Genomic DNA, 26,881 nt, shown 5'->3' with positions numbered 1-26,881 from the left:
TGCTGTTCTTTTGAACTTTATGTTCAGCAAAGAATCCTGAAAAATGAAATGTATTACGGTTTCCACAAAAATATTTGTCAGCACAGCTGTTTTCAACATTGATGATAATCAGAAATGTTTCTTGAGTAAATCAGTATATTATTATGATTTCTGAAGATCATGTGACACTGAAGACTGGAGTAATGATGCTGAAAATACAGCTGCGCATCACAGAAATAAATTACAGTTTAACACATACTCACATAGAAAACAGTTATTTTAGATTGCAATAATATTTCACAATTTTCCTGTTTTTCCTGTATTTTTGATCAAATAAATGCAGCCTTGGTGAACAGAAGAGCTCTTTCAAAAACATTTAAAAAGTCTTACTGACCCCAAACTTTTAAACTTTTAGTCTGTAGTTTCTAGTTTGATATGTGCCTCATCAGCTAAAATTATATACCATTACAGTATGACACTACAAAATACTGACCAAATGTAAAGGAAATTTTCATTCACGTACAAAAACGTTGATTGAAACCAGTAAAGCACTTTTTTTAAAGGGTCATGAGTGATTTAATAAATGCAGTGGTTTTTGATTGCATATTTAAGGTCCAGACACTCTCTGTACACGACCATGTTGCCGTTGAATTATTGTTTCACCTTGAGTTTGTTTGTTGCTGCGTATCGAGATTCAGATACAAGATAGACAGATGTACGTTATTATTCCCGCAGGGGAAGTTCCTTATTATAATCTTTAAGAACCTGAATTAATATAAAGCGCTTCCATAAACACACTGGAGTGAGGGGCGTGTGTGTGTGTGTGTCGTCTCCTGCTGCTCATTAACAGCTGTGTGTTTAATTATCCCCTGTGCTAATGAGCCCACCGTGGCAAGACCGGCATATGGATGGGCCGCACCGTCCCGCTACGGATCCCAGTGAGGGACATGAGACACAACAAACATCCAGTGTTTTCACCTGAGAGCGCGAGCGCCTCTGATTAAACTTGTCTGAGTCTTATACGGTTTAATTACTTTGGGTAATTAGCCATGAGCCTTAAAGAAGCGGCTTTTGCGACGCATTTAACTTTCAAACTGAAAGTTCCTGACCACACCCCCTTCTGCCATTGGTCAGTTAAGCCATTAGCCCCGCCCACACACTCTCACCATTGGTTGAATCAGCTGTGTGAATGTTTTGAAAGCAGCCTTATGCATTTTTTTCCTCTGCATATTGAGCTGAGACACAAGAAGGTGTTTTAACCATTATAAAAACACAAAATTTGATGTCATAAAGCAAGTGCACTGATTTGCTCTCATTTGGGCACATTTGCATCAGACAGCAGAGACACACTCTCAGGAGACAGACGGGACTGATAGAAGGAAGATGATGATCAAATTAGTGAGACGCAGACGAGAAGAGCAGCAGTTGTGAATGATGAAAGCCAGAGACTGTGTGTAGGAGGAAGAGACTGAGCCAAACGCGGAGAGAGAGGCGTGTGATTGGCTGTTTGACACGTATCACGCTCTGAAGTGTTTCTCCAGCTCTCTCCTCCACAGTCATTAGCCTTCTATTAACCCTCCATCGCTCGCCTGTTCGCCTCGGGTCTGTTCACGTACCCGCCGCTCATTTCCACGTCTAAACAGCTGCTTTTACACGCCTGACGCTCCTGGGAGGCGCAGGAGTTCTCTGTGTTTTTGTAGGAGATGCACATTAGATCTTCAAGATATTGCTGAGGTAATAACCTCAACTCTAAACTTTGAAAGGAGACGTTTGATTGTATTTTCACTCCCGTTTAAGCACTAAAGCTGAGGTTTACACTGTAAGCGACCAAAAAGGTACAGTCTGTTTTGATAGCAAAAATTAACACTAATTTGTTAATCTAATTTAAATAAATAAAAATATATAAAACAGTGAGTTATTTACAATTTAATTTTAGTTAAATAATACTATAATTTTTATTTTATAATTAAATTTGTAAATTATTAAATTTATATATATAATTTTAATTAGTAATTTCTAATTTAATCATTTGTTTTAAATAACTAAATTTAGCTTGCAAATCATATTTTAATACATTTTGGTCATGCAACCTTCATCAGGCATTGTTTTATGAATAATAATTTAAATAAAATCTATTTTCTTTCAGCTGAAATCCATTATTATACAGTAACATTTACTTTGCATGGTTTGTTTTAGATCAGTGAAATAGTAATGGTAAAATAATTTTACATAATGTCTGCACATATTTGTGATTAGAAACCAAATATGAAGGCCAAATATAAATATGAAGGCTGAAAACATCTTTGACATAATGGTCAGAAGTTATTGAAATATATAATGAAATGGATAAAATAGGGACTATTATTATTAGTGAAATGGGGGAAAGGGAAAGTGAAGTGGCTGGAGTAGATGTGCAACACATCAAAAATCAAACATTGGGTGTGACGCCGCTAACAGAATGTGATTTGTCTGTTTTGCACTCATTTCATGGTCACATGAGGTGGTTTTGAAAGCGGTGGAGTGCTGTGAAATGGCCAGAATGAAAGCGAGAGGGACGAGTAAAAATATATCCACAAGTGTCAATCACCGGGCAAAGTGGAGAAAATGACCACAATTGGCAAAATTGGAAGAATAGATGCTGCAGACACAGTTATCCAATGGTGGAAACCTTCCCGATCACAGTTATGGTGACACTTTAGTTATAACGGCCTCCAGGACCAGAAATTTGTCATTTGGGACGTCCTCAGATGCTCAGTCCTGCTGTACACATTGTGTTTGAGGGTTATGGGCCAGTTCAGTTTGCTCAAATCTGACAAATGGGTTTAGAAATTAATTATTTTAACATGTTTTTTTAGGCCTTTCAACAAACCCAAATTATCATGTAAATTGGGATGTCCTTAAAAGCATAGTTCACCCAAAAATGGAAATTATGTCATCATTTAACTCACTTTCAGGTCATTCCAAAGCCGGTAACCAAACAGTTGCTGGTAGCCAATGAGTTGCATAGTATTTTCTTCTATAATATGGAAGTTAACGAGGACCAAAAACTGTCTGGTCTCCCACATCTTTCAAAATATCTTCTTTTATGTTCAACAGAAGAAAGAAGGCTTGGATCAACTTGAGGGCGAGTTAAATGATGACAGAATTTTCATTTTTTGGTGAACTGTCCCTTTAACAATGGAAAAGTTCATTAGGAAAATCCTGTTTTTTCAAATGAAGGTTTGAAAGCTTTTCTGTCACATACAGTTATTTTCACATAAAGTAACACTTATTATATTTCCACCTTCAATTCTCACAAAATATAAAAATCACGTTGTGTGCGTCCCATGATCTATTGATATCACTGCGGTGTTAAACTCAAAATGCCACCTTCCAAGGACGAAATGGAGAAAATGAAGGATTAATTTGCCCCATACAGCTAAAACATGAATTGGCTTGTTACAGCTCCTCCTAGAGTCAGACGGGTGTGTGTGCATGAGTTATGAGTGGGATTTGGGTCTGTTTTAGGACATGAAAATAATCCAAACACTTTCTGTTATATAAATATACAAGTGCTTGCATTAAGTGTGTGTTCATGTGTTATTCTGAGGTCTAATCTCACTCTCTATTATCTGTGTGTTCAGGAGTGTGCAGGTGAGCCTCTCTTCATGCTGTATTGTGCTATAAAGCAGCAGATGGAAAAAGGGCCGATAGATGCCATCACCGGAGAGGCCAGATACTCGCTCAGCGAGGACAAACTCATCCGACAACAGATCGACTACAAAACACTGGTCAGTTCTGACTCGAAATCAAGAAATGGTTCTGAAGGAGTCAGAAACACAAATCTTTTTATAGCATTTTGTCATAGTTGTCTATTTTATGGAAGCCCGTTTCTCACACTGAAGATAAAAATAAAGGTAATTCTGACTTTTATCTCACAATTCTGACTTTTTTCTATGCTATTCAGATTTTTCTCTCAATTATGACTTTTTTTCTCAGAAAAGTGGGATATAAACGTGCAATTGCAGGTTATAAAGTCCAATTCTGTCAAAAAAAAAATATATATAATAATATTTTCTTACAATTGGGAGTTCATATCACGTAATTCTGAGAAAAAAAGTCAGTTGCGAGATTTAAACCTGCAGTTGTGAGATAAAAAGTCACGATTACCTCGTTTATTTTTATTCAGCAGCAGAAACAAGCCCTCATAGTATTGCATGTTATAAGTGTTAAACATTGTAATTTTTATTCAGCTATACTTGAATGGATTTGTTTCAGTGGGAGGATGTTTTAATACTCTCAAATGTGTTTCTCTGGTCTGCAGACGCTGCACTGTATTAACCCAGAGAATGAGAACGCAGCCGAGGTCACCGTTAAGTGCCTGAACTGCGACACCATCACACAAGTCAAAGAGAAGCTGCTGGACGCCGTCTTTAAAGGCACTCCGTACTCACAGCGGCCCAAAGTGGGAGACATGGACCTCGGTATGAAAATAATGAATGCTGGAAAACCAAGCTGCTTTATTGTGGTTACAGTGTGGTCTACCAGCTTGAACAAGATGTTTGACCTTAACCCCACCAGCTGGACATCCAGCAAATGACCATAAATAAAAAAAAATTACTGTAGGGATCAGTCGAAAATGTCTAGATTAGTTGCTCAGACGGCTGATTTTGTGTTTTCTCTGCTCAGAGTGGCGTCAGGGTCGCATGGCTCGTATCATTCTCCAGGACGAAGACGTCACCACTAAGATCGACAACGACTGGAAGCGTCTCAACACACTGGCGCACTATCAGGTAACTGCAGTGGCCTCGCCGCATCCTCTGCCAGGTTACTATGGCAATACCTCTACACCCCGCTGCCCAGTAACCATGGCAACCCCCCAGCAAGTTACTAGGTATCAATTGAAGCTTTTTAACACGTAGCACACAAACAGGTAACCATAGCAACACTTTACAAAACATAACTACAAAAGCAGTGTTGGTCAGTAGAGATGCATTGATACAGATATATTCATTGATGTCAATATTTTTATGTTATGGCTGAAAATAAGTCAGTGTTCACATAAAACATATATGTGTGTATATATGTGTGTGTGTGTGTTATATTATATTATATTATATTTATTAGTTATAAATATTTGCTAAAAAAAATCTAGAATTTTTAGTTTATTTTAAATGTACTTTGAAGTTTAAATTTTTATGTTCACAAAATTGTAATTTTATGTTTGTACATGTTAATTTCTTTCAAATTTAGTTATACAATATAGAATTTATGGTAATAATATAGTGATAATAATCAGATAACTGATTATCAATATTGTAATCCTGAGCCGACACAAAGCTATAGAATTTAGAATCTAGAATTTTATATGTTTATCTTTACAAAGGTACAAGTTTACTTTGAGCCATTTTACATTTTCATATTTACAAAATGTAAATTTTACAAGATTTGTACATGTTCGTCTTTACAAAATTAGTTTTACTTTATTGGATTTATATAGAATTAATGGCTGATAACTGATATGGTGATCAAAGCTGTAGAATTTAGAATCTAGAATTTTAAATGTTAATGCTAACATTGAAGAATTTGTTTTTATGTTTACATTTTTTTGTAATATAGGATGTTTTACAATATAAAACTTTAAATATCTTTACAAAATTAGTTTAAAAATATATAATTGTTTTCAGATTGATGCCCATATTTAAAAATGCTGATCTGGTGTGATTCTGATTGTCTGTATTTGTGGCAGTAATAGAGTGTTAGTGTCAATCTGTCTCTCTCTCTGTCGTCTAGGTAACAGACGGGTCAGCGATCGCATTGGTTCCCAAGCAGAACTCCGCCTACAACATCTCCAACTCCTCAACGTTCACCAAATCCCTCAGCAGATACGGTGAGAGCGAGAGATGCTTCTCTAACTCTAGTGATGTATCAAATCAGAGCATGAAATACTGTATCCCAGCGGATCAAATGTGGCCTTCTGCTGCCAGTGTATAGCTTTTATTTATTTATTTATTTTTATATATGTTCAGTAACGTGCTTTTGTCATTTTTGTTAGATTTGTTTTTTAAAAATACACTTCTGTTTTGGATTTATTTATTTATTTTTATATGCAGTTTCAGTTTTAGTAATTTAGTACTTAATTATTTCAGTTAATTGCCAAGTCAATATTCCATTGACAGTGTAACAAACAGGAAATAATCAGCATACTGTAAAATTGAACATCCGATAGTTTGTACACAGAAATGAAAAGCTGTTTTATTCCACACGTAAAAAAACACAACAAAAAACAGGCAGTATACAGAATATTGTGTGCAGGATGCAGAAAGCAGTACCATTGTAGTCTATTTTATTCCAAACATAGCCTGTCTCTGTATATTTCTCTCAGAAGTGTGTTTGTGTTGTTGTTGTGTATCCTAATGCTCTGCTCCTCAGTGGGATGAACTCAGCGGTCTACAACTTCAGACAGAATAGAAAAGATGGATGAAATCCAAAATCTGTGTTTGACAGTGAGGGAGGAACAGAGAGGAAAAAATGCTTATGATTCATGACTAGGTTTTTATCACTAGATAATATAATCCCTAAATATGGACTATCCCCATACATTTGACTATAATTTTTTATAATCTCTCTCCAGGCTTTCTCTTAGTTTTCTGCAGTTTTAAAATCTGTTTGCATATTTTTCCCCCAAATTTCTCACCTGCCCAACACCAACCATCCAATCTTTGTGTCCACAGAGAGCATGCTGAGAACGGCCAGCAGTCCAGACAGCCTTCGCTCTCGGACGCCCATGATCACTCCAGACCTGGAGAGCGGCACCAAACTCTGGCACCTGGTGAAGAACCACGACCACCCGGACCAGAGGGAGGGCGACCGCGGCAGCAAGATGGTCTCCGAGATCTACCTGACCCGCCTGCTGGCTACCAAGGTAAGGAGAGGAGTATTGCATACCTGTGATTAGGGATATCAAAGGTATCTTGAAAAACTTCATGCATTACATACTTAATGTGCAAAATACTTACTAAAAAGGAGATTAAGCATGTTAAAATAATAGATAACTTTGTTGAAAATCATGGTTGATTATAGGTGTCATTCTACAAAATGAAAGGTTGAGTCAGGTGCATTGCATTGTGGGATACAGTGACTTGTGCATGTGCTCAGTTGCCAGTGCATAGTTTCAAATTTTCTCTTTCTTTTTTTTTTCATCCAATATTTAATGTATTTAATTTTTAGCTGTTTCATAGACCAAAACAAATTTTAATAATTTAATTTTAGTCAACAATATCAACACTGTCACATATTTACTTAGCAAATCTGTGCAATTTTTACTACATCGCAGGGGTGTTTAGTATGAGTACAGTGAAATCTGTCGCTAATATTCTCCATCTTGACAAACACACACACTGGAACTAATTGCCTCACTTTTGAAGCACATGTCTGATTTCCTCAGCTGATGTCCTCAGACAGTTACTGTTGACCTTTGTGTGTGAATGACTAGTTGCTCATTAACATTTACCAGTGCTCCCACTCTCGTGGAGAACTGTATCTTAATTAGACCAGTGACCTTTGCTTATTGAGCGGTTTGGGAAAAACTAGCTCTTTATCCACCCTGTGCTCCGTCTGCGTCTGACATTACACTGATATCTCAGCTCAAACCTGCTGCATTTCCCTCAAACCCCATACTCTTCATGTAAAGAACACATGCATCTGAACCTTCAGCAGCTCCAATCACTGATTCTTCACTTGAGACAAATAACAATGCCTCAATGTCACTGCATTATGTAACAGTGTCACTAGAATCATACACTGTTTCCATGCTTAGTATTTTTGTCAAATTTTTTTTAACATTCTTAAATCAAGACACAAGCAAAACCACATAAGATATTAGTTCTTGCTTTCTGAAAAATAAATTGAGTTTATGCTTAAACCAAGAAAAATATCTGCCACTGGGGTCAGAAAAATACACTTAATTCAAATGAAAAACAAGTTTATTTTGCTAACCTCATTGGCAGTTATGGTTCCTATTTTTAAGCATAAACCTGCTTATTATTTTTATTTATTTTTTGAAAATAGGTTAGTGCATGTCATTTTGCTTAAGTAAATATATCTTGATTTAAGATTTAGATATTTGTACTGGAAAACAAGACTAAAATAATTTTTCGCAGTGTATATTTACAGTATATTCACAATTTTTTTAGCTTGCAATATATAATTAAGCTACATTGAGGACATTGCAATGATTTTGCCCCTTTTATCTGACCAAGTTTCTTAAAGAAAAAGTTTTGCATCAAGACAGATGTTGTAAAAATAGCATCTCTGATTGGTACGTTTGATGCATTTACATGAATCAGTTTAGATTGTCTGTTTGCATGAATTAATTCATCATTTAGAATCAACAATTTATGTTGTTAATCAATTTGTGTATAATATTTATTTATTTAAAGAAAATATATGTTGTAACTATTTCTGTTCATCACTGTCTTATTATGCTGGTAAAACATTATAGCTCTGTTTATTTCCTTGGTATAAAAAACATTGCCTTGATTCACTGACCGTCTCTCACAGGGGACACTGCAGAAGTTTGTAGATGACCTGTTTGAGACCATCTTCAGTACGGCTCACCGGGGCAGTGCACTTCCTCTGGCCATCAAATACATGTTTGACTACTTAGACGAGCAGGCCGACAGACACATGATATCAGACCCCGACGTCAGACACACGTGGAAGAGCAACTGGTGAGTTTGTTTCTCTTTTGAGGAGCTACAGCTCTTCATTGGATGGTGTTTGAACGTCATTCCTCTTTCTCTGCAGTTTGCCGTTGAGGTTCTGGGTGAACGTGATCAAGAACCCTCAGTTTGTGTTTGACATTCATAAGAACAGCATTACAGACGCCTGTCTGTCCGTCGTGGCGCAGACCTTCATGGACTCCTGCTCCACGTCAGAACACAAGCTGGGCAAAGATTCGCCCTCCAACAAGCTGCTCTACGCAAAAGACATCCCCAACTACAAGAACTGGGTGGAGAGGTACGACACAGATGTTTCATTTCACAGGATGTTCTTGCTCTTTTGAATTTATACTCAAAAAACTACATGCCTATATAAAACTACAAAAATACATCACATATTCATAATATATTCACAATGCATTGTGGATGATTTTGCACTTTTTATCTGAGCAAGTCATTAGATTAGTTTTGCTTTAAAACACATGTTTGTAGTGTCTCTAATTTATATGGAAAATAGCATTAGTTTTAATAGCATTTATCGAATCAAAAACTAAATTAACATTAACATTTAAAACTAACATTAAAAAAACTGTAATATTGTGAAATAATATTACAATTTACAATTACTGTTTTCAATGTGAATATATAGTAAAATGTAATTTATTCCTGTGACCAAAGCTGTATTTTCAGCATCATTACTGCAGTCTTCAGTGTCACATGATCTTCAGAAATCATTCTAATATACTGATTTACTGCTCAACAAACATTTCTGATTATTATCAGTGTTGAAAATATTTTTGTGGAAACTGATACTTTTTATTTTTCAGGATTCACAGATGAATAGAAAGTTAAAAAAAGCAGTATTTATTTGAAATAATAATCTTTTGTAACATTATAAATGTCTTTACTGTCACTTTTGAATTTAATTAAAACAACTAAAAAAATCATACTGACCCCAAATGTTTTGGCAGAAGTATACATCTTCTATCCGTACTATGTAGACATACGAGATAAGACTAGTGTTCACAGCGCTAAACTACCTCCCTGGCTCACTATTTATTGAAACCAAATTGCAAAATCATGCAAAAGCCATTGTTTTTGGTGCTAGAGACCATTATAATTATACATATAGGAAATGAAATGCTGAATATGAAACTTTGATCTTCAGCGCTTCAGTGTAAAGGGTGTGTGAGTCTGGATTGACGTGTTTAATCTGCTGATGGATGTTGAACCGCTTATCGATGGCTGTGTGTGTTGTTGCAGGTATTACTCTGATATCTCGCGGATGCCTGTGATCAGTGATCAGGATATGAGCGCGTATCTGGCCGAACAGTCGCGTCTGCATTTGAATCAGTTCAACAGTATGAGCGCGCTGCACGAAATCTTCTCCTACATCACCAAATACAAGGACGAGGTGAGACCCGAACGCAGCTCAGGCCTCAGAACACCGTGTCTGCTGTATCACTGAATTCACTGGGTGTTCTCGTTCTGCTTGTGTGTAGATCCTGTCGGCGCTGGAGAGAGATGAACAGTCCCGCCGCCAGAGACTGAGGGCTAAACTGGAGCAGGTGATCGACACGATGGCTCTTCCCAGCTGATCCGGACTGGAAATCTCAGTGTGTGTTTTTTACACCAGGACAAAACCACAACGCTGAATGTAGGTGGTGTAGATTTTGCGTTGTTTTTGGATGATTTGTTGTTGAGTGCGGTGGACGTCTTCACACAACGTGGACAAAGACACTCTTTCCTGTTTTGAAGAGACAATGAGGACGTTTGGGACCTCTGATGAAGTCATGTGATGTGTCGCGACGGATCAAAGGACACTCTGATCTGATTGCGTGTATGTTTTATTATTTTGTACAAATGCTATCGACTCTCCGCTCTCTTTGCCACTTGTGTTTCTGCTGAATTTGCACAGTTTACAGAATAAACGAGCAACTGCCTCCATCCCATGAACACGACGTCGCGTTTCAGGTTAGGAAACGCAACGATGCGTCTGTTTTAACCTTTACGTACAGTAGTGTTGACGAAGGTGAATTTGACATTACACAAATGACAAAAAGAAGGAAAAAATAACAAAAAATATGAATAAAAATCTTGTCCTGTGCCATGTTTTATTTGAATGTTGTTTTATGCTAAAAAAGGTTTGTGAAGTAGGAATGTGCTCTGATTGTTTTACAATGGAAAAAAAATGATGACAGGAGAAATATTTCATCCAAAAATGTTTTGGTTTTGATTTGAACTTTTTTTTTTTTTTTTTTTTAAAGCAAAGCTTTAGATGCTACTCTTGATTTTAACTCGCTCCACTACGTGCTCAGATCATTTCAGCAGGTTCATTCTCTGAAGAAATCACTACGTTTAGTGAGACTGAAGGGGAATAAATGAGTGAAAAGGAGGCCGAGTGAATTGTTTGAGATGCATGAGTCAGTGTTTCTGTGGCGTGTGGATACGGAGGGAGGAGACGCTCGTTCATCAGGCCTTCAGCCTCCGTGATCAGAAAACAGAAAGCCTTTTGTTTTTAATGACATGGGCTTGATTGATTTCGACTGATCAATCGCTCTGCTTTCATTGAACACTTTAAGAGGAGATGTCTCGTTTGTCAAACTGTTTTTGTTTTGATACGTTTGTTTCCTCTTGAACCTGAGATTGCTCATTTATGATTGAATGGTTTAGTGCATCATAAAGTGGCATGAGTAGGTACGAAATTGAAAAAGAACAACAGTATCAGTGATGAAATATCATTCTAGTTTCTCTTTTTTTTATTTTTATTGATCTTCCATGTTCTCAATGAGTCTCTTCCGAAGTTTATGGCCAGTTTCTCATATCAGATTCAATTTCAAGAGCCAATGAGATCAAAATGCCTATTAGATTTGAGTGCATCATATACTGCTCTTCTACTAAAAACGACAAAATTAAACTTAAGCTGGTTTACTTTTAGCATTTAAAAACAGCAGTCCTTCTCTTCCAGGAAACCTGACCAATAATATTGATCTTGCTATTTTTCTCCAATTAAAAACAAGTAAAATGGCTAAATAAAAACTGTCAGCCGTTTAAGAGAACCATCCTAACCTCTCTTTTTAATTGGGACTATGTCAGCAAAGGAAACTGAACTAATCAGGCCGTTTTGCGGGGTCTCCAATGCTTTTTTACCAAAATATCAAATTAAAGGCCTGTTCATACTACGACTGATAACTATATTAGCATCCTCACTAAAGGACAATAATATTGCATATTCTAAATGTGCACTTCTGATATGTTTTGTTAATGACATTGCAGTGCGCACTTTAGAAAGGAAGATTTTGTTTGACTGTCATTGTTTTTATTGTTTATCAGCTAGAAAAATAAATTGATCTGAAAGTGATTACAGTGATGCATTTCCTTTTAATGTAGACTGCTAAATATTTTGGTTAAAGTTAACCTTCTTGGTGTGAACAAGCCTCAAACCCAGTTTAATGGTTGTATTGTAACTAAAGTAACCAGCTCTGCTCTGATTGTGATGTCTAAGGCAGATCAGATCAGATTTACCCAAAGACAAAGAAAAGCAGGCTTTATATTAACACTGAAGTTAGAACTTTGTTGATTTGGCTTTTTCTCCTGCTCAACTGGTTTGTTTTGAGAGATATCACAATCTGATCTACATAATCTTCATGCAATAACCTTGTGCTGTCAGTGGGTTGGTGCACATGTCTACACTTTGCACAATTAATCCTGTATCAGTTGATTTAGACCGATGGAGATCGTGTTGGTGTTTTTGGTCAGTGTAACTGCAGCGGACGGGCCGTTGACCTTCTAATCAGTGTGGTTTGATGTTGCATGCTTTAAAATAAGTTCCAAACATCTCAGGATCTTCCTTCCACTCTTGAGTGTGTCTCTCGACCAGAGAACTGCTGTGGTCAGTTTGCTGGACTCATCTATTATGTTCTGGGCGTTTGGGTTGCGGTTCTTACACCCAACTTTCAAATCACATGTAAAAAAAGAAAGATTTCCCATTGTGTTTTAATTTATTTATATTTTGATCCTGTTGTTGTGTTTCTTAGATTGAAATGTGTCTAAACTGGTGCTGCTGGAGTTGTCTCTGCTATCCTTTCATATGTTCCTGTAATGGCTTCTACAGTTTTCATGAATCTGCTCTTAAACTCAAGATCACTATGAAGGTCCACGCTGATAAAACGCAATAATACTGCGGCACAGATACAGAAGCTCTCATGTCTAACCTCATCCCTCTTTTGTTTTTTTCCAGTAATTTCTGAAAAATGATAATGAAGTATCTGTCCCTCAGATCAGAAAAAGTTGATGAAGCAAGACAGTTTGTGTTATTGGTGAAACTGAAATAAGACATTTGATCAATTATGATTCAGGACTCAGACTGTCACTGGTGTGTATTCATATGTAAATGTTTTTTTTCTTTCAGATTTACTACTTGTAAATAAACAAGCATCAAGGAGAAATTAAACATGTTTTTGAAAAAAAAAAACAATTTGTGTTATTCATTTTGTTTTAAAAATAATCCTGCACAACCTGAAATATTTAGTCTCAGTTGTGTCATTGATTTAAAATATTAACTTTTTTTTTTATTAACTATTTTATACATTCTGGTACTGTTTGATCATTTTACACCAAGATGTTTTTATTTTATTTGTATGATAAAACTTGGTTACTTTTGTGATTAGAAATGGTTAAATGACCTTAAGAAATGGTCACACTTTTACTTATAGCGATCAAAAACTATAAAAATAAAGAGCATTTATTATGGTATCTATACATTCTACAAATCCGCCACAAAACAAAGCACCCAGCAATGAAGGGAATACACCAGGGGTCATCAAACTTGATCCTGGAAGGGCCGGTGTCCTGCAGAGTTTAGCTCCAACTTGCCTCAGCACACCTGGCTGCACAGAAGTTTGAAGTATACTTAATAAGACCTTGATTATCTGCTTCAGGTGTGTTTGATTAGGGTTGGAGCTAAACTCTGAAGGACACCGGCCCTCCAGGACTGAACTTGGTGACCCCTGTAAAACATCAAGTATATAAAATGGACACACACACACACACACACACACACACACACACTCGAGATCTGGTGTGAAAAACAAACACTTCAAATCAACAAAAAAATAAGTCTTCGACAAAAGTAGTCTTTGTTAATGTCTAAATATTCAAATGCAAAACCTAATAAAGATTTTTGGTGAAATACTATTTTAGTTGTTCAAAAATTTTGCATTCAATGTAACGTAACTTCACATTTCTTTGTAATTATTTGTCAAATTTACCTTTTATAAAAAGGAAATTGTTTTCCCTAACATTTTTATTTGAAGCACTGATGAAATTCCTTCAAAATACTAAATAGCAACGCTATTTCTTTTTTTATTATTATTTTTTTATAGATAACAGTATAATCATTTGCACATAGCCAAGTTCATATAATGACGCGTCATTTTAAATGGTCGATCGTGATTGGTTGACAATCAAGCTTCAGTTGGTGCCCAATTTAACGACTTAAATTTGGGTGTGTTATATTTTTAATTGGGATATAACCCACAAGTGTACTGTTTTGACACTTTGTCATTTTCGAGTTCATCAGCTCCAGTTAAGATTTAAAAAGCGTCTGGATGTTCTTCGGTATAATATGTGTTGGTGGTTAAAATCATAGAGGTTTGGAACAACATGATGGTGAGTAAATGCTATTTATGTTTAGATCAGCTATTCTTTAAATGCTGCAAAGTTCTTAATATTGTGCCAGAAAGTTTTGAAATAAACACAAAGCTTCCTAATTAGCTGACGCCAGTGGCAGTGTTATTTTTCCAGTCTTTTAAGATTCAGCTAGCTTTTAGATGTGATTATTTCTGGCCTTGAGTGGGTGTATGTGTGAAAAGCACATTAGAACTCAGTTCTGTTCATTAGAGAGTTGCAGGTTTTGTGTCCGTCTCTCCGTCACCTCCAGCTCCAGCGGGACGCAGGACACGTCCCGCCCGTCTCTGCTGCTCAGGTGAGGAGATCTCACAGGTGAGTGTGTGTCTGATGGAAACAGACCCAGGAGCTCCAGTCATGTGCCAGGCAGCTCTGTGGGGCTCAGTAGCACCTGTTCTCCCTCACCTTGAGCCTGATGAGAGTGATTCAGCTCTGGAAGACTTCCCTCAGAGTCACCGTTCAAGTTAGGGCCAGTGGAGTTTGGCATCAGATACGTCCACATGCCTTTTGTCCTGTATTTACATAGGCTACTTAATTCAAATAGCAATATATGATTGGATTTTGTTTTGCATCCTAGCAGACTTCTAAACTGAGCTGCATGTGAGGATCAGGTGAAGCTGCTCTGAACTGTGCTCACAGAGGTATAAATGTGGCATCGCTCTGATTTACATGCTCCATGCAGCCTGATCCTGCCTGGACAAAGAGAGCGCCACAGTCGGGCCGTATGTTCTTTGATTTTTCCGGTGTGTTAATCACGACCTCACGTCTCTGGCTTAAGAAACAGCTTATGGTGATGCAGGCAGAGACCCTCACGCTCACTGACTCTGTTCAGAATAGAATACTAGCGTACTGCTTACTGTATAATACACTTTATATAGGCTACAGATTTTTATTTTTTTAACTGCAAAAGAAAATATGCATGACAATTCAGACATTAATTCAGTTTTGTCTTAAATTTTGGTATTCTGATAAAATAGTGTGTGTGGGGGGGGGATTTTAACATGTTAAAGTCAACCTATTTACAACAGAGCACATTCCAGTAGTATTGAATTCTCTCTCACAATGCAGCGAGTATTTCATGCATGCAGAAATTATCTATACTGTGCATAATTATTTTCAAGTGATATTTTGAATACCCCTTTCAAAAATAGTAACTAAAGTTTCAGCAAATACCAGAGTATTTTGGTTTGGTTATTTTAAAAGCATATTAAATTGATGTTTTCCAACATTTTTTTTAAACTATAATTACTAAACTAAAGCTATGAAATATTAAAATGAAAAGGAATACAGTAACTAAACTGCAGCTACCGAAAGCAGTGCTGAAACTCAACTGAGATGTGATATACATTTGAAAATGACCTTCAAATAACTAATCTGAAAATGAAAAACGTACATAGCCTTGATTAAAACTATGGTTACAATGGTAAGTTTTGTCCAACACCAACTTATAGTGCACCCAAACATCTGAACAAAACGCTTGTGAGTGCATTTTGCTGGATTCACTGAAGACTGATTCAGAGAAGAGCTGGTGGCCAAACTGGGCTGTATCATGAATAATTCTGCTCATTCTCTCCGCAGCACTTTGCCTTAGCGCTGCTTTAGCCACCGGCATCTTCCAGCACAATGTTTTAAGACGTGCTGCCGGGAATCTTCGCTGCCTGCTGGAATGTCTTCTCTTCCTTCTACCACTGAGTTTGCCTGCGTGTGACGGCTGGCTGATACCCGAGCCAAGAGGAATGACATTGCACAAGGACACATCTTATTATTCATGGGCCCTGTAGCATTATCATGCATATTACACACTCTTTCTGTCTAACTGCACTGTGTGCATGTGTACTACAGCACTCCATGCTTAGTTTGGTGGTGGTAATTTCTCTGGTATCAAATGCATCTATCTGGTTGTCTAAATAATAATTGCATCAATAATCTGTTGGCGTTAAAATGGAGAAGCCTAAGTTTGTGTTCAGTTACACCAAACTGAATTAGTGTTCATCCATGACACAGTCACATTTATATTCAAAACATTTAAAAGATATATGTTTCAATTGAAAGCTCAACCATGAATATTTAATTAAATTTCAGTATAAGTCTGTGATGTAAAGATGCTCTGAGAGGAAAGGAATGACATTGGTTCATATGAAGGCAGCATGCATTGCATTTTTCCACATTTCTGCTCTTGTTTTTCCTTTGCCTTTTCCTTTCTCTCGCTTCGACAGCTATCTTACGATGTTTCCTTTTCCTCCAATCAGGTCAAGCCCCAGAGGAGCAGCGTTTCTTTACTAGCAGTCAAGCCTCTCATCCGTACTGAAGGATGGAGGGGGTAGGATGGATTAACAGGAACCAGAGTCGTCAGCACAAGTAGAACAGGCATGGACCTTTGAACGTGGATTATGTTGGGCAGTTCTGCCCAGTGACTTAGATTTAGATTTTATACATTTAAATGCACTAAATTGAAGTGCACCATCATGGGTAAAATTAAATGTGACTAAAGATTTCCACATAATTCAAACACTTGTCATTCACATAGTTCTACACATGCCTTTTGATTATTTGACCTAATGTGCTTTCTAACACAGCTTACCATGTTTAAATCTAAAAGTGCAGAAAATGCAAGACAAAGTAACAACTGTAACATTACCTTAAGTGATTTCAGACATTTTGCTAACTTTAAAGACATGCCCTTTCTCCAAAACTCTGGCAACCAAACTCAAACACCCAAATTGATTGACAGGCATTGAGTGTTTCTGATTGGCTAAAAAAAGGCAGCACTCTTGTGCTGTTTACAGAGTTTAATGTATCCACAGAGACCTGTATGATTTCTGAGGGATATTTTTGTGTCCCCCCCCCAAAAAGCCACTAAATATCAGTCATGTTCTAAAACAAAAGCATGTTGAGGGCATGTATTGCTATCACTGGATGAAGAGATGACGCATGGATCCTGGATAATCTTTATTTAATGATCAGCACAAATCTTGAGCAATATCTGAAATTTGTCCATCAGCACACGCATCTTGATCTCTCTTGTGGTTTCTCAGCCTTCAGCATCTGGGGGTGTGCTGCTGTCCAGGGTTCTGAAGGTCTTTCCACCAACCCAAACCCATTCTAACTCTAGGCATCGGACTGATCTCTGTGGACTCTGGAGAAGTGTATTCATTTCTCAGAAGTTATCTGTATTACTGTAAATTCATACCAAGAATCATCAACACCAAATTAGTGGTATTCAGGATGGTTTTGGAGTACTCATCATCCTCATCATTTGATGAATGTTTGATGCCATTTGTGATTAGTTCTTACTCAACAGCACTAATTTTATCAACTTGGTACCTTGTAAATATGACTTTATTTCCAGGTAGTGTGGTGTATTTTGACCCCTGAAAGTTGCATAAGGCCAGTCAGATATATATATTTTTTGTGAAATATGCAGGAAGTGAACAGGCTGTGGGGTGGTTTGTGGGCCGAAGGGTCTAGATGGGTGCCAGGTGCTGGATGGCAAAATCAAACAATATTCTCACATTCCCAGGCAGACCTTGCAAGCAAACCACCAACTCCAGTCAAATCCAGTGAGTGGCAGCAAACAGTTTAGCTGTGTATTACTTTTGGGTAACACTTTATTTTGATAGTCCACTTCAGACATTCTACTAACAGTAAGTAACTTTGCAACTACATGTCAACTAGCAGTCATTAGAGTATTAGTAGACTGTCTGCTTCATATCTTCTAACACTTTATTTTGATGGGTCCACAACATACTGACTATGAGAAACTTTGCAAGTATATGTCAACTTATTCTGCTTTTCATAAACCTACCCAACAGTCTACTCTGAGAGTTAGTAGACATGTAGTTGCAACTTAATGAGAATTAGTTGACATGTAGTTAAAAAGTTACTTATAGTTAGTAGAATGTCTAAAGTGGACTATCGAAATAAAGTGTAACCTACTTTTGCAGAAAGTTTTTCCCTTGTCAACCAAGGGCGACTAGCTGATGATGAGAATCTGTGTCCAGTGATTCAGGAACATTCTCACCACATCTGTATTCTGCAGGGTGGAATAGTATGTTAAATTAAAATGTATTCTGGATGAAATTAACAGTATAGTTTTTCATAAGTCATCTCAATTTAGTAGTTGCAGAGGTGGTTGCCATTATTTAGTGAACAAGCACCTTTAAACAGAGCGTTCACCCATTAGTTAAAATAGTTATTTGCTCGTATGATGAACACGTTGCCAATTGTTTGGTATCAGTAATGACATGCGGGAACCAATGACATCTGATGAACCAGTGATATCAGAAACCTGTTATATTACATCTCATTGGTTATTGTGTATTTTTTCTTTAACATCAAACCTGGTGGGATGTGTTGTGATGTCACTGCAAATTATCATGATTATAAAAGAGAACTGCAACAGAAATGAAGATTTTCATTGTGAAATTTGTCTTTCTGGCACAAAGCTATCGTGTAGCTTTTTTAGACAAAAGAAAATGGCACATAAGTGGTATGGGTTGATTTTTGTGGTACTTTTATGGGGCTTTTTTGGTCGATAGCCCCAGTCGTCATTATGGAAACAAGCTCTCTGAATATTCTACAGTATATTTTACTGGGTTTCCTTCATAATATCCATGTATTGCCCTCTCCTGAGTTGCAAAACCTCTCAAAGCTGGACTTGCCAGAATCCAGATCTGGGGAGCAGGCAGATTTTCTACACCAATATCAATTGGCCATTCCCACTGCCAGAGCTTGGCGAGTGATTCCCTGGATGAAGGTGGCATGAAGCGAGCCAGAGGAGAGCAGCAGGCCTGATTGTGTTCTCCTGCTCACCTGTGTTCACCTGACCCTGTTTTGGCCAGTTTCCTTCCATTCTGCTGAACGTCATCTAGCTTGTCAAGCATTACATTTTCAACTTTTCAACTCAAGAGATCTGTTCCAAAACCTACCGGCTGTCTATGTAAGAAACACTTCTTATGTATCAAAAGATAAAAAGCTTGAAGATGGCTAAGATGGGTGGAAAATACAATTTGGGAAACTTTTATTTTTGCAAGGGATAAAACGGATTCTGTTTGTTAAATACCTGATGTATGACTGAAGATAGTTCAGTAGGCAAAATACATTGAAATGACCTGTGAGTCGAGTCTCCTGTGTACCTGTGGAGTGCTATTTGTATGATGCACTATTTTATTATGAGTTGATGTTTGTGGATTGCCAAATTAGTGACTCGAGAGGTTCCATGACAATCACGATGCATTAAAAGGCAGCTTCCTGTGTAGGCAGTAAAGGCAGGTCACCAGGTTTTGGAACAGAGCCATTGTTGAGCTGTTTCAAATTACCTGCAGATAAGCTCACTACAAACTTGGCAACATTACAGATGAGAAACAAGCTCTGTGTGTTTAATTAATTATGAGAAGGCAGACGGGCCAAGAATCACATATCTGACCGAGACAGAAGACCTGATTGGACCAGATCTGCTTTAATATCTAATGTACTCTGTTCTAGTTTAACATAAGAGTTCATTCTTTCAATGCAATGTGCTTTGCATTGCAACTATTTACCTTCTGTTTCCAGTGTGAAGAATAAACTGAAAGTGATATGAATTGTGCTTTTTAACTCAATTTGATTGGACTTCCAAAAGTTACTGTAATTTTACACAACAGCAATTTAAAACATTTTTTTAATAACCAGGCACATCTCAGTTAATTATGATTTTAATGTTTCACTGATTATTTTTCTAAAAATAGGAACTGAAAAATCCAGTATATGTGCTCCGTATTGAGAACGTCGATTCCTCACACAGTCCCTGTGTCTCTTGTTTTCCTCAGGCCATGTGTCTTATTAATGATGGAGGCGGAAAGAAGCCACACTTTTCATTAACCTTCAGGATTCATAATTCACAAGCCCATGTTCTTCCTGCCTTCGTTTAATGTTCTTCTCTGCCAGCCGTCACAGATACTGATGACTTCCTGTAACTGTTGCTTATTAAAGCAGCCAATCAGTGTTTACATGATGTCATTCTCCCGCAGCTCCAGCGTGATAAGTCACATGGCGTTTACAGCTCAAAGTTTTCGGCTCCCATCATGTGCCAAGATGGACTTCTGTAGTTCCTGCGGCAGCTAAGCAACTACCATTGAGATGAATGGGACTGATAATGGATTCTTTCCCCAGGTATTATAGATGACACAAGGGTGAGTACATAATGATGGTAGAAAAGACAAAGATACAAGACTGAGGTAATGAGCTGCGTAATAATGCCACAAAGAATTATCAGTAACAGCAATACTGAACTGTATAGATCATTATTTTATTGTGTAGATCATTATTTTATTGTGTTATTTATTAATTTATTTTTGTAAGTGCATAAGTTGCTTGAGAGTGTAGGAAGTGGGTCACTCTATGCTCTATAGTGGGTCACTATTTTTTTCTGTGCTTCAATAGTAAATTTTCTGATTGGTTTTGAGGGTTGTGGATAATGTAGCTTGTCTTTGGCCTGTGTTGAAGGGTTTATATATTATCCCTATAAATCCGTTTCTCTATGGAGAAGATGAATAGTATGTCTTCTTCCAGAACACTACTGTTGCTCTCTGACACACAGTACACTAGGAAATATATACTGCAGAGAAACTCACAGACACTGGTAATAGATGAGGAGGATCTCACAGTAACACTGCACTCTGTATGAACCTGAAAACTTTATTCAACACTCTGATTTTTCGGAGTTTTTCATTGTATAACAATCTCTGTTGACTCATGAATCTTTTCAAAGCAGCATCATGTAGAGGTTCATTCTGTAGTTTCTGAAGATCACTCTAAAGAGCATTGAACTTGAGGGAGAGATGGACAGCATGTTATTGCACAGAAAACTAATCTTGTTAGAAAGTTGGCAGTGTCTGCAAAAAAAGGTACTGGAATTGGAATTTAAGCTTTAAATCATTAATAAAGCCACACCAAGTCATTTTTCTTTTCAACAAATGGTTTGTGAAAGGTGCTTAATCTTGCACTTTTGTTCATCCAACTTGGGAGGTGAAAACCAATCTTATTTTTTGATAATTTTTGCAGCACTGTTACCAAACGTGTGCATGTATGAACAATTTAAAATGTGTGATGAATTATTTTCTAGCAGTAAACATAACTGAGTGGGTAGCAAAGTTTACAGTTAGACTAGCTGTGAGGCAATCTAGTTTAAGACCAGTTTCAGTTGAACTGATTGTCTAAATTGTGATGCTTTTGACACGTTATTATTATTTTTTACATTGAATAGGCAACTCCAGACTAAAGACCCGTTCACACCAAGAGTGATAACGGTTACTATAAATCTGCATATATAGTTTAATTTATTAATTGATTTGTACTATTTTTCACTTGCTTTTCATCATAAATATAGCCTCTGTAGCTGGCATGGTGCTGAATAATAAACATACAGTTACTGGACACAAGACTAAATATAGGTTGGGAGTGTTTTTGTGTGTGTTGTCATGTTTAAAGCTCGGTACTTTTTATACTGTTATTGTTTTTTTATTAAATAATAGTTCATTTAACATTGAGTGGTTTTTGCTCCAAGGAACACAAGATTTGTGCTTTTATTGCCTTAATGGGACACTAATTTGTACCCCATTCATGTAAAGTGTCACTGTGTTCTCCTTTAATCGTTCTGAGCATTTTCTCGTTCTCTCCTGCTGCAGAATAACACACTTCAGTAGCTCTTCAGAAAGCTGTCAGACTCCACCCTGGTGCTGCATCCTTCTGATCTAAAGCCAGAGAGACAGAGGACAATGCAGGAGAAACGGCATGGAATGTCTTGGTCTCCATGGTAACATGTTTCTGCTGTATATACAGCGTTTTAAACGAACGCAGCAAGAAAGCCATAAAAGACTGTTTATTCTGTATTATCATCATATGCCTAGTAAATAAGAGAAACATCCACATAAATATCACTACATGCATTTGAATTTGAATCACAGTCTAGTTTTCTCATTGTGTCTGTTTGTCAAAAGTCCATCCTCCTCCATCTTTTATACTCTTGAACCGGATGGATGTTGGCGTCTCTGTGATTCTCCCGCTGTCACATCAAACAGGCCCATCAGGTCGCTCGCGCCCCATTTCTCTGGGTTTGCTCCACAGATATTTCTGAGTCAATAACCTGACCATGTTTAACATGACTGTACACTCCCTTTCATCACGTGTTGCTGTGGAAACACACCCTCCTGTCTGTGTTGATTCATTATGCATCACATTTTTGTCTTTCTATTTATCTTAATGTAGTATTCATTTAGGAACAAGCTGAAATACCCTGCTTCTCAGTGACTTTGATTTTGACTTTTTGCAATGAAAATATTGAAGATATTAAGAGAATATATGCTGAATATTATCTTTCAAGCATTGAGTTGTTTACATTGAGATTTTTATTTTTATTTCTGAAGCCTGTAGCTGAGAGTAGCGCAGAATGATTTTTATGTACTCCTAATAACACACTTTAGTCTTTCTCAGCATCCCTCTAAACTCACACACACACACACACACACACACACACACACACAGACACACACACACAGACACAGACACACACACACACACACACACACACACACACAGACACAGACACAGACACACACACACACACACACACACACACACACACAGACACACACACACAGACACAGACACACACACACACACACACAGACACACACACACACACACACACACACACAGAGACAGAGAGAACATCTAATGTGCTTCATCTGTTTTATACAAGAACATTTTTTGATTGAATTTTGCGTCTTTTAGAAACTCATTGCAAATTACATACATTTGCAACCAATTTTCTTTCTTGAAACTCTTTTCTTCCCCAGAGGCTCTATTGTGTGTTTGCTAGACCTCGAAGATAATTACAGGTTATAGCATAAGAAGGAATATTCCACAAGTGTTCGTTTTAGGCCTTTCAGAATGAGCTTTATTCAGCTTCAGAGTTAGTTCAGTGCATACGATGAAAATAAATGCTGACTGACTCGGCCAAGCTCTAAAGAGCACAAAACGAGAGTTGCTATATCATAGTTTATTTTATTCAAGCACTGTATTCCAGATTATATAACGTCATACCATAATGTTATTATATGTTGGACTATAGTGCTGGTGTAAGTTGTATGGTGTAAGTTGACAGCATCTGTCCACGTTCACTTTCTGTTCATGGAAAACAGCAGCATCCACCTTCTATTAAACGTCTCCTTTTCCATTCCATGCAAGAAAGAAAGTCCTGCGGGTTTGGACCGACATGAAGGTCCGTAAGTAATGACAGTTTTCTTTTTTTGGGTGAACTAACCTTTTATAAGCGATGGAAAAACTATTTTCATACCTGGAGAATAACTCATGCCACAGTCGATAATAGAGCTTAAATAATAGATCAAAGCCAAATATATATAATATATGATGAATGCTAATGACTGAGCTTCATGAAAGCACTTTCTCATGACATACACTGCTATATGATCATTACATTTGCTACATTTTTTCTCAAGTGAAGCATTTATAATGTTTCTGCATAGTGGTTTCTGTTCATTATCAACAGTGAAATATTTTGGACATATTCCAGCTCTTTGTGAGAACTTGAAGTAGTTTATAGTGGTATTTAAAGATAAAGCCATTGGCGCTAACAAACACTGGTGTGTAAATGATCTCTTTTATTGTATGCAGCAGATTTCCCTCTGGGCTACAAAAGAGATTTTTACTGACATTGGAAGTAAGTAATGTATAAAAGTGAAAAACGAGTTATAAGCTAAAATATCTCCCATAATTAAGTTGAATTATAATGTTTTTTATTCTTACCACAACATAAAATAACTGAAGAGCAACAGATCAATTAAATATTCAACGTTTCAGAAGAGATTTCAATAGTGACATAAATCTTAGACTGCAGTTACACTGTAAGGCCTGATATTTTATCATTTAAAGCATAACTGAATGTAGTCATTTTGAAATGATCACAGTTAACTGTTCCTGCTTTAGTGTTTCTTCCTGTCATTTCCAAAAATGTTTTTTGAAGAATTATTTATTTTCGAGCCCTCATTTTGAACAATATTTTCATTCAGTTGTTCATTTCTACAATTTTGTATCTGTTGGTATCTTTGAATTCTAACAGTATTGTAACAGCATTTTATCATCATCTTAGTCTCTAGATATTGATAACTGGTATCTGCTTCAACTGTAATAATGGTCCATCACCAGTCAGATGATGCATCGGATGTAGAGCCGCTTTTGAAAATGTCCCAAATCCAAATTTCATATGTGCTTGTACAACAAGATATGTGCCAGATATCTGTGAACAAAATCATAATTGGTTGACAGTATAAATGCGGCCTAAGTTTCTCGAACTATAAAAGCGCAATATCATAGCAATAATTCCTTCCTTTGGGATTTACAGCTATTTGTAAGTCTGCTGCTACTGTTACGCACACTGTTCTCCGTCAGCATCACAGGGCTCTGATCCTGGAGACGGTTCATCTGCAGGCAGGAGAGGAGCGTGTCAAACACATCAGCAGATGGTGAACAGCATCAAAAGACCCGCTGGGCTGCACTGCTGTCATCAGAGATCAGAGGCCGCGACACTGACCAAACGGCATAAGTGAAGAGCATGAAGAGTCAAACAAAGCTCATTTTCTGAGATGTGCAGATGGAGGGGTCAGAATCTGGCATAGACGGCTTGAAAACATGGACCTGACCATCAAACAGAGACTTTGTTCCATGACACCAAGCAAACTGTAAATCAGTTGCCTTGATATATTTGTGACATCTGCCGATCTCAGACCAGTGAAATACTGTTGGAATGAGGTCGAACAGGAGTGTTCCTCTTAATGGGTTACTCCACCCCAAAATGAAAATTTTGTCATCTAATCACTTATCCCTATGTCGTTCCAAACCCGTAAAAGCTGCGGAACACAATTTATTTACTTGGCAGTCAATGGGACAGTCACGAGCCTCCTGGTTTTCACCCAAAATATCTTAAATTGTGTTCTGAAGACGAATGAAGCTTTTATGAGTTTGGAGCGGCATGGGGGTAAGTGATTAATGACAACATTTTCATTTTGGGATGGAGTATAACCCTTTAAAGGGGCCCTATTCTGGTAAAATCACTTTTATAAGGTGTTTGAACACAATTGTGTGGCTGCAGTGTGTGAAAACAACCAACTCATTTTTTTTTAATAAAACCAATAAATCATGAACAGTCTCTCCAAAAGAGCTGTTTCAGATTCTCCCTCTGTTCACATCACCGAGGGGGAAAAGTCCCACCCATTTGTGATGCTCTCTGCTCTATTAGTATAAACACAGCCCTGAGTGAGAAGCAGCAGTCCGCCATTACTGTTTTCTTGCTGTAGCTACCAAAGAGGCTTTACAAGTGTTGTGTTTTGAGATGCAAACACAACAAGAACATAGGAGTCTCTATAGTCTCCCTCCATCTGAGCTGAGGACACTGTGTCCATTTCATTTTCGAAGGAAATATCCTGCAAAAAAATCGGTAACGTCCCCTAAATGTTTAGGAATCAATACCAACGCTTCGTGCGCGAACGTCAGCTCCTTGTCACTCTGTAAGGCTAATTGCTAAAACTATCATCATCTCTGCCTGTTTTCACTGATGCTGCCTTCAAGTGCTGTCAGAATGATCTTAAATAGGAATGTGGTAGTTAAAAGTTGCATATGAAGGCAATGTGAGTCGATCGCTTGAAGTTATCGAGCTCATGAGCCGAAGTGGGACTTATAAAGTTTGTGATAGCATGAGACCAGCTATGTTGTTATTTTTATCCCACTGTGCTCCTCGTCTGTGTAATTCATAAATGCAAATGTATTATGCACAGTATAATCAGATGACTGACTTTGAAACAGAGTATGTTTTCTGTAAAGATAACAGGCTTGTATTAATAGTGGAATGTATATTTGCAAAGGCTAGCCCTGCTAATGCCGTGGCTTGAGCTCTTGAAGCTCTGCCCTCTTCTCTGGGAGCAACAGCTCATTTGCATTCAATGCGATGTACCTTAAAATTAGCGCTTTTGGGCTCATATCCTAAAAGTGGCAATTTTAACAAGCTATAAAAATTTATCTGTGGGGTATTCTGAGCTAAAATGTCACATATATGCTCTGGGGACATCAGATACTTATTTTGCATCTTGTAAAAAGGGCATAATAGGTCCCTTTTAATCTGTTATCAAAATGTTATAACCTGCTCCACCTCTGAAATAGGTTACCTTTGGACTGATGTCATCAAGTCCTCTTATTTTGTATGTACCCACTTTCTTATGATCCAATCAATTCATAATTCAGTCAGTCAGTTAGATTGCATATTATATTGTCAACTGCGTTTCTCATTCTTTCAGAAGAGCCCATCATGTAATCAGTGTGGTACTTTTGTGACTTTGGCAATAACTTAATTGGTGGGAATCTGGAATTTTTGCTGGGGGGAAAAAAAAATCCACAATTTACACCTTGAGACTTAATTTAACGAACCTCTTTACATTAGCATTACACTAGACTTCATTATCACT

The 26,881-nt window shown here is 37.3% G+C and overlaps 1 protein-coding gene across 1 annotated transcript in view; it reads left to right on the top strand.

Moving 5' to 3' along the window:
* The window catches only part of LOC306844888 (plexin-A1-like), a 117,032-nt gene extending 103,888 nt beyond the window's left edge, over positions 1-13,144 (top strand). Inside the window, exons 24-32 of the mRNA XM_079377315.1 lie at positions 3,603-3,749; positions 4,283-4,442; positions 4,648-4,751; positions 5,752-5,848; positions 6,693-6,883; positions 8,521-8,690; positions 8,767-8,979; positions 9,945-10,095; positions 10,184-13,144. Coding sequence (XP_079233441.1) covers positions 3,603-3,749; positions 4,283-4,442; positions 4,648-4,751; positions 5,752-5,848; positions 6,693-6,883; positions 8,521-8,690; positions 8,767-8,979; positions 9,945-10,095; positions 10,184-10,279 — 1,329 coding nt within the window. The 3' untranslated portion in view covers positions 10,280-13,144. The remainder of the gene's footprint in view (positions 1-3,602; positions 3,750-4,282; positions 4,443-4,647; positions 4,752-5,751; positions 5,849-6,692; positions 6,884-8,520; positions 8,691-8,766; positions 8,980-9,944; positions 10,096-10,183) is intronic.
* The last annotated feature ends 13,737 nt before the right edge of the window (positions 13,145-26,881 follow it).

Source organism: Barbus barbus (genome assembly GCF_936440315.1).
Source record: "Barbus barbus genome assembly, chromosome: 25".
NCBI classification, from domain to species: Eukaryota; Metazoa; Chordata; class Actinopteri; order Cypriniformes; family Cyprinidae; genus Barbus; species Barbus barbus.
The sequence above is the reverse complement of the archived record's forward strand: the minus strand, read 5'-3'. Positions and strand labels throughout refer to the sequence as shown.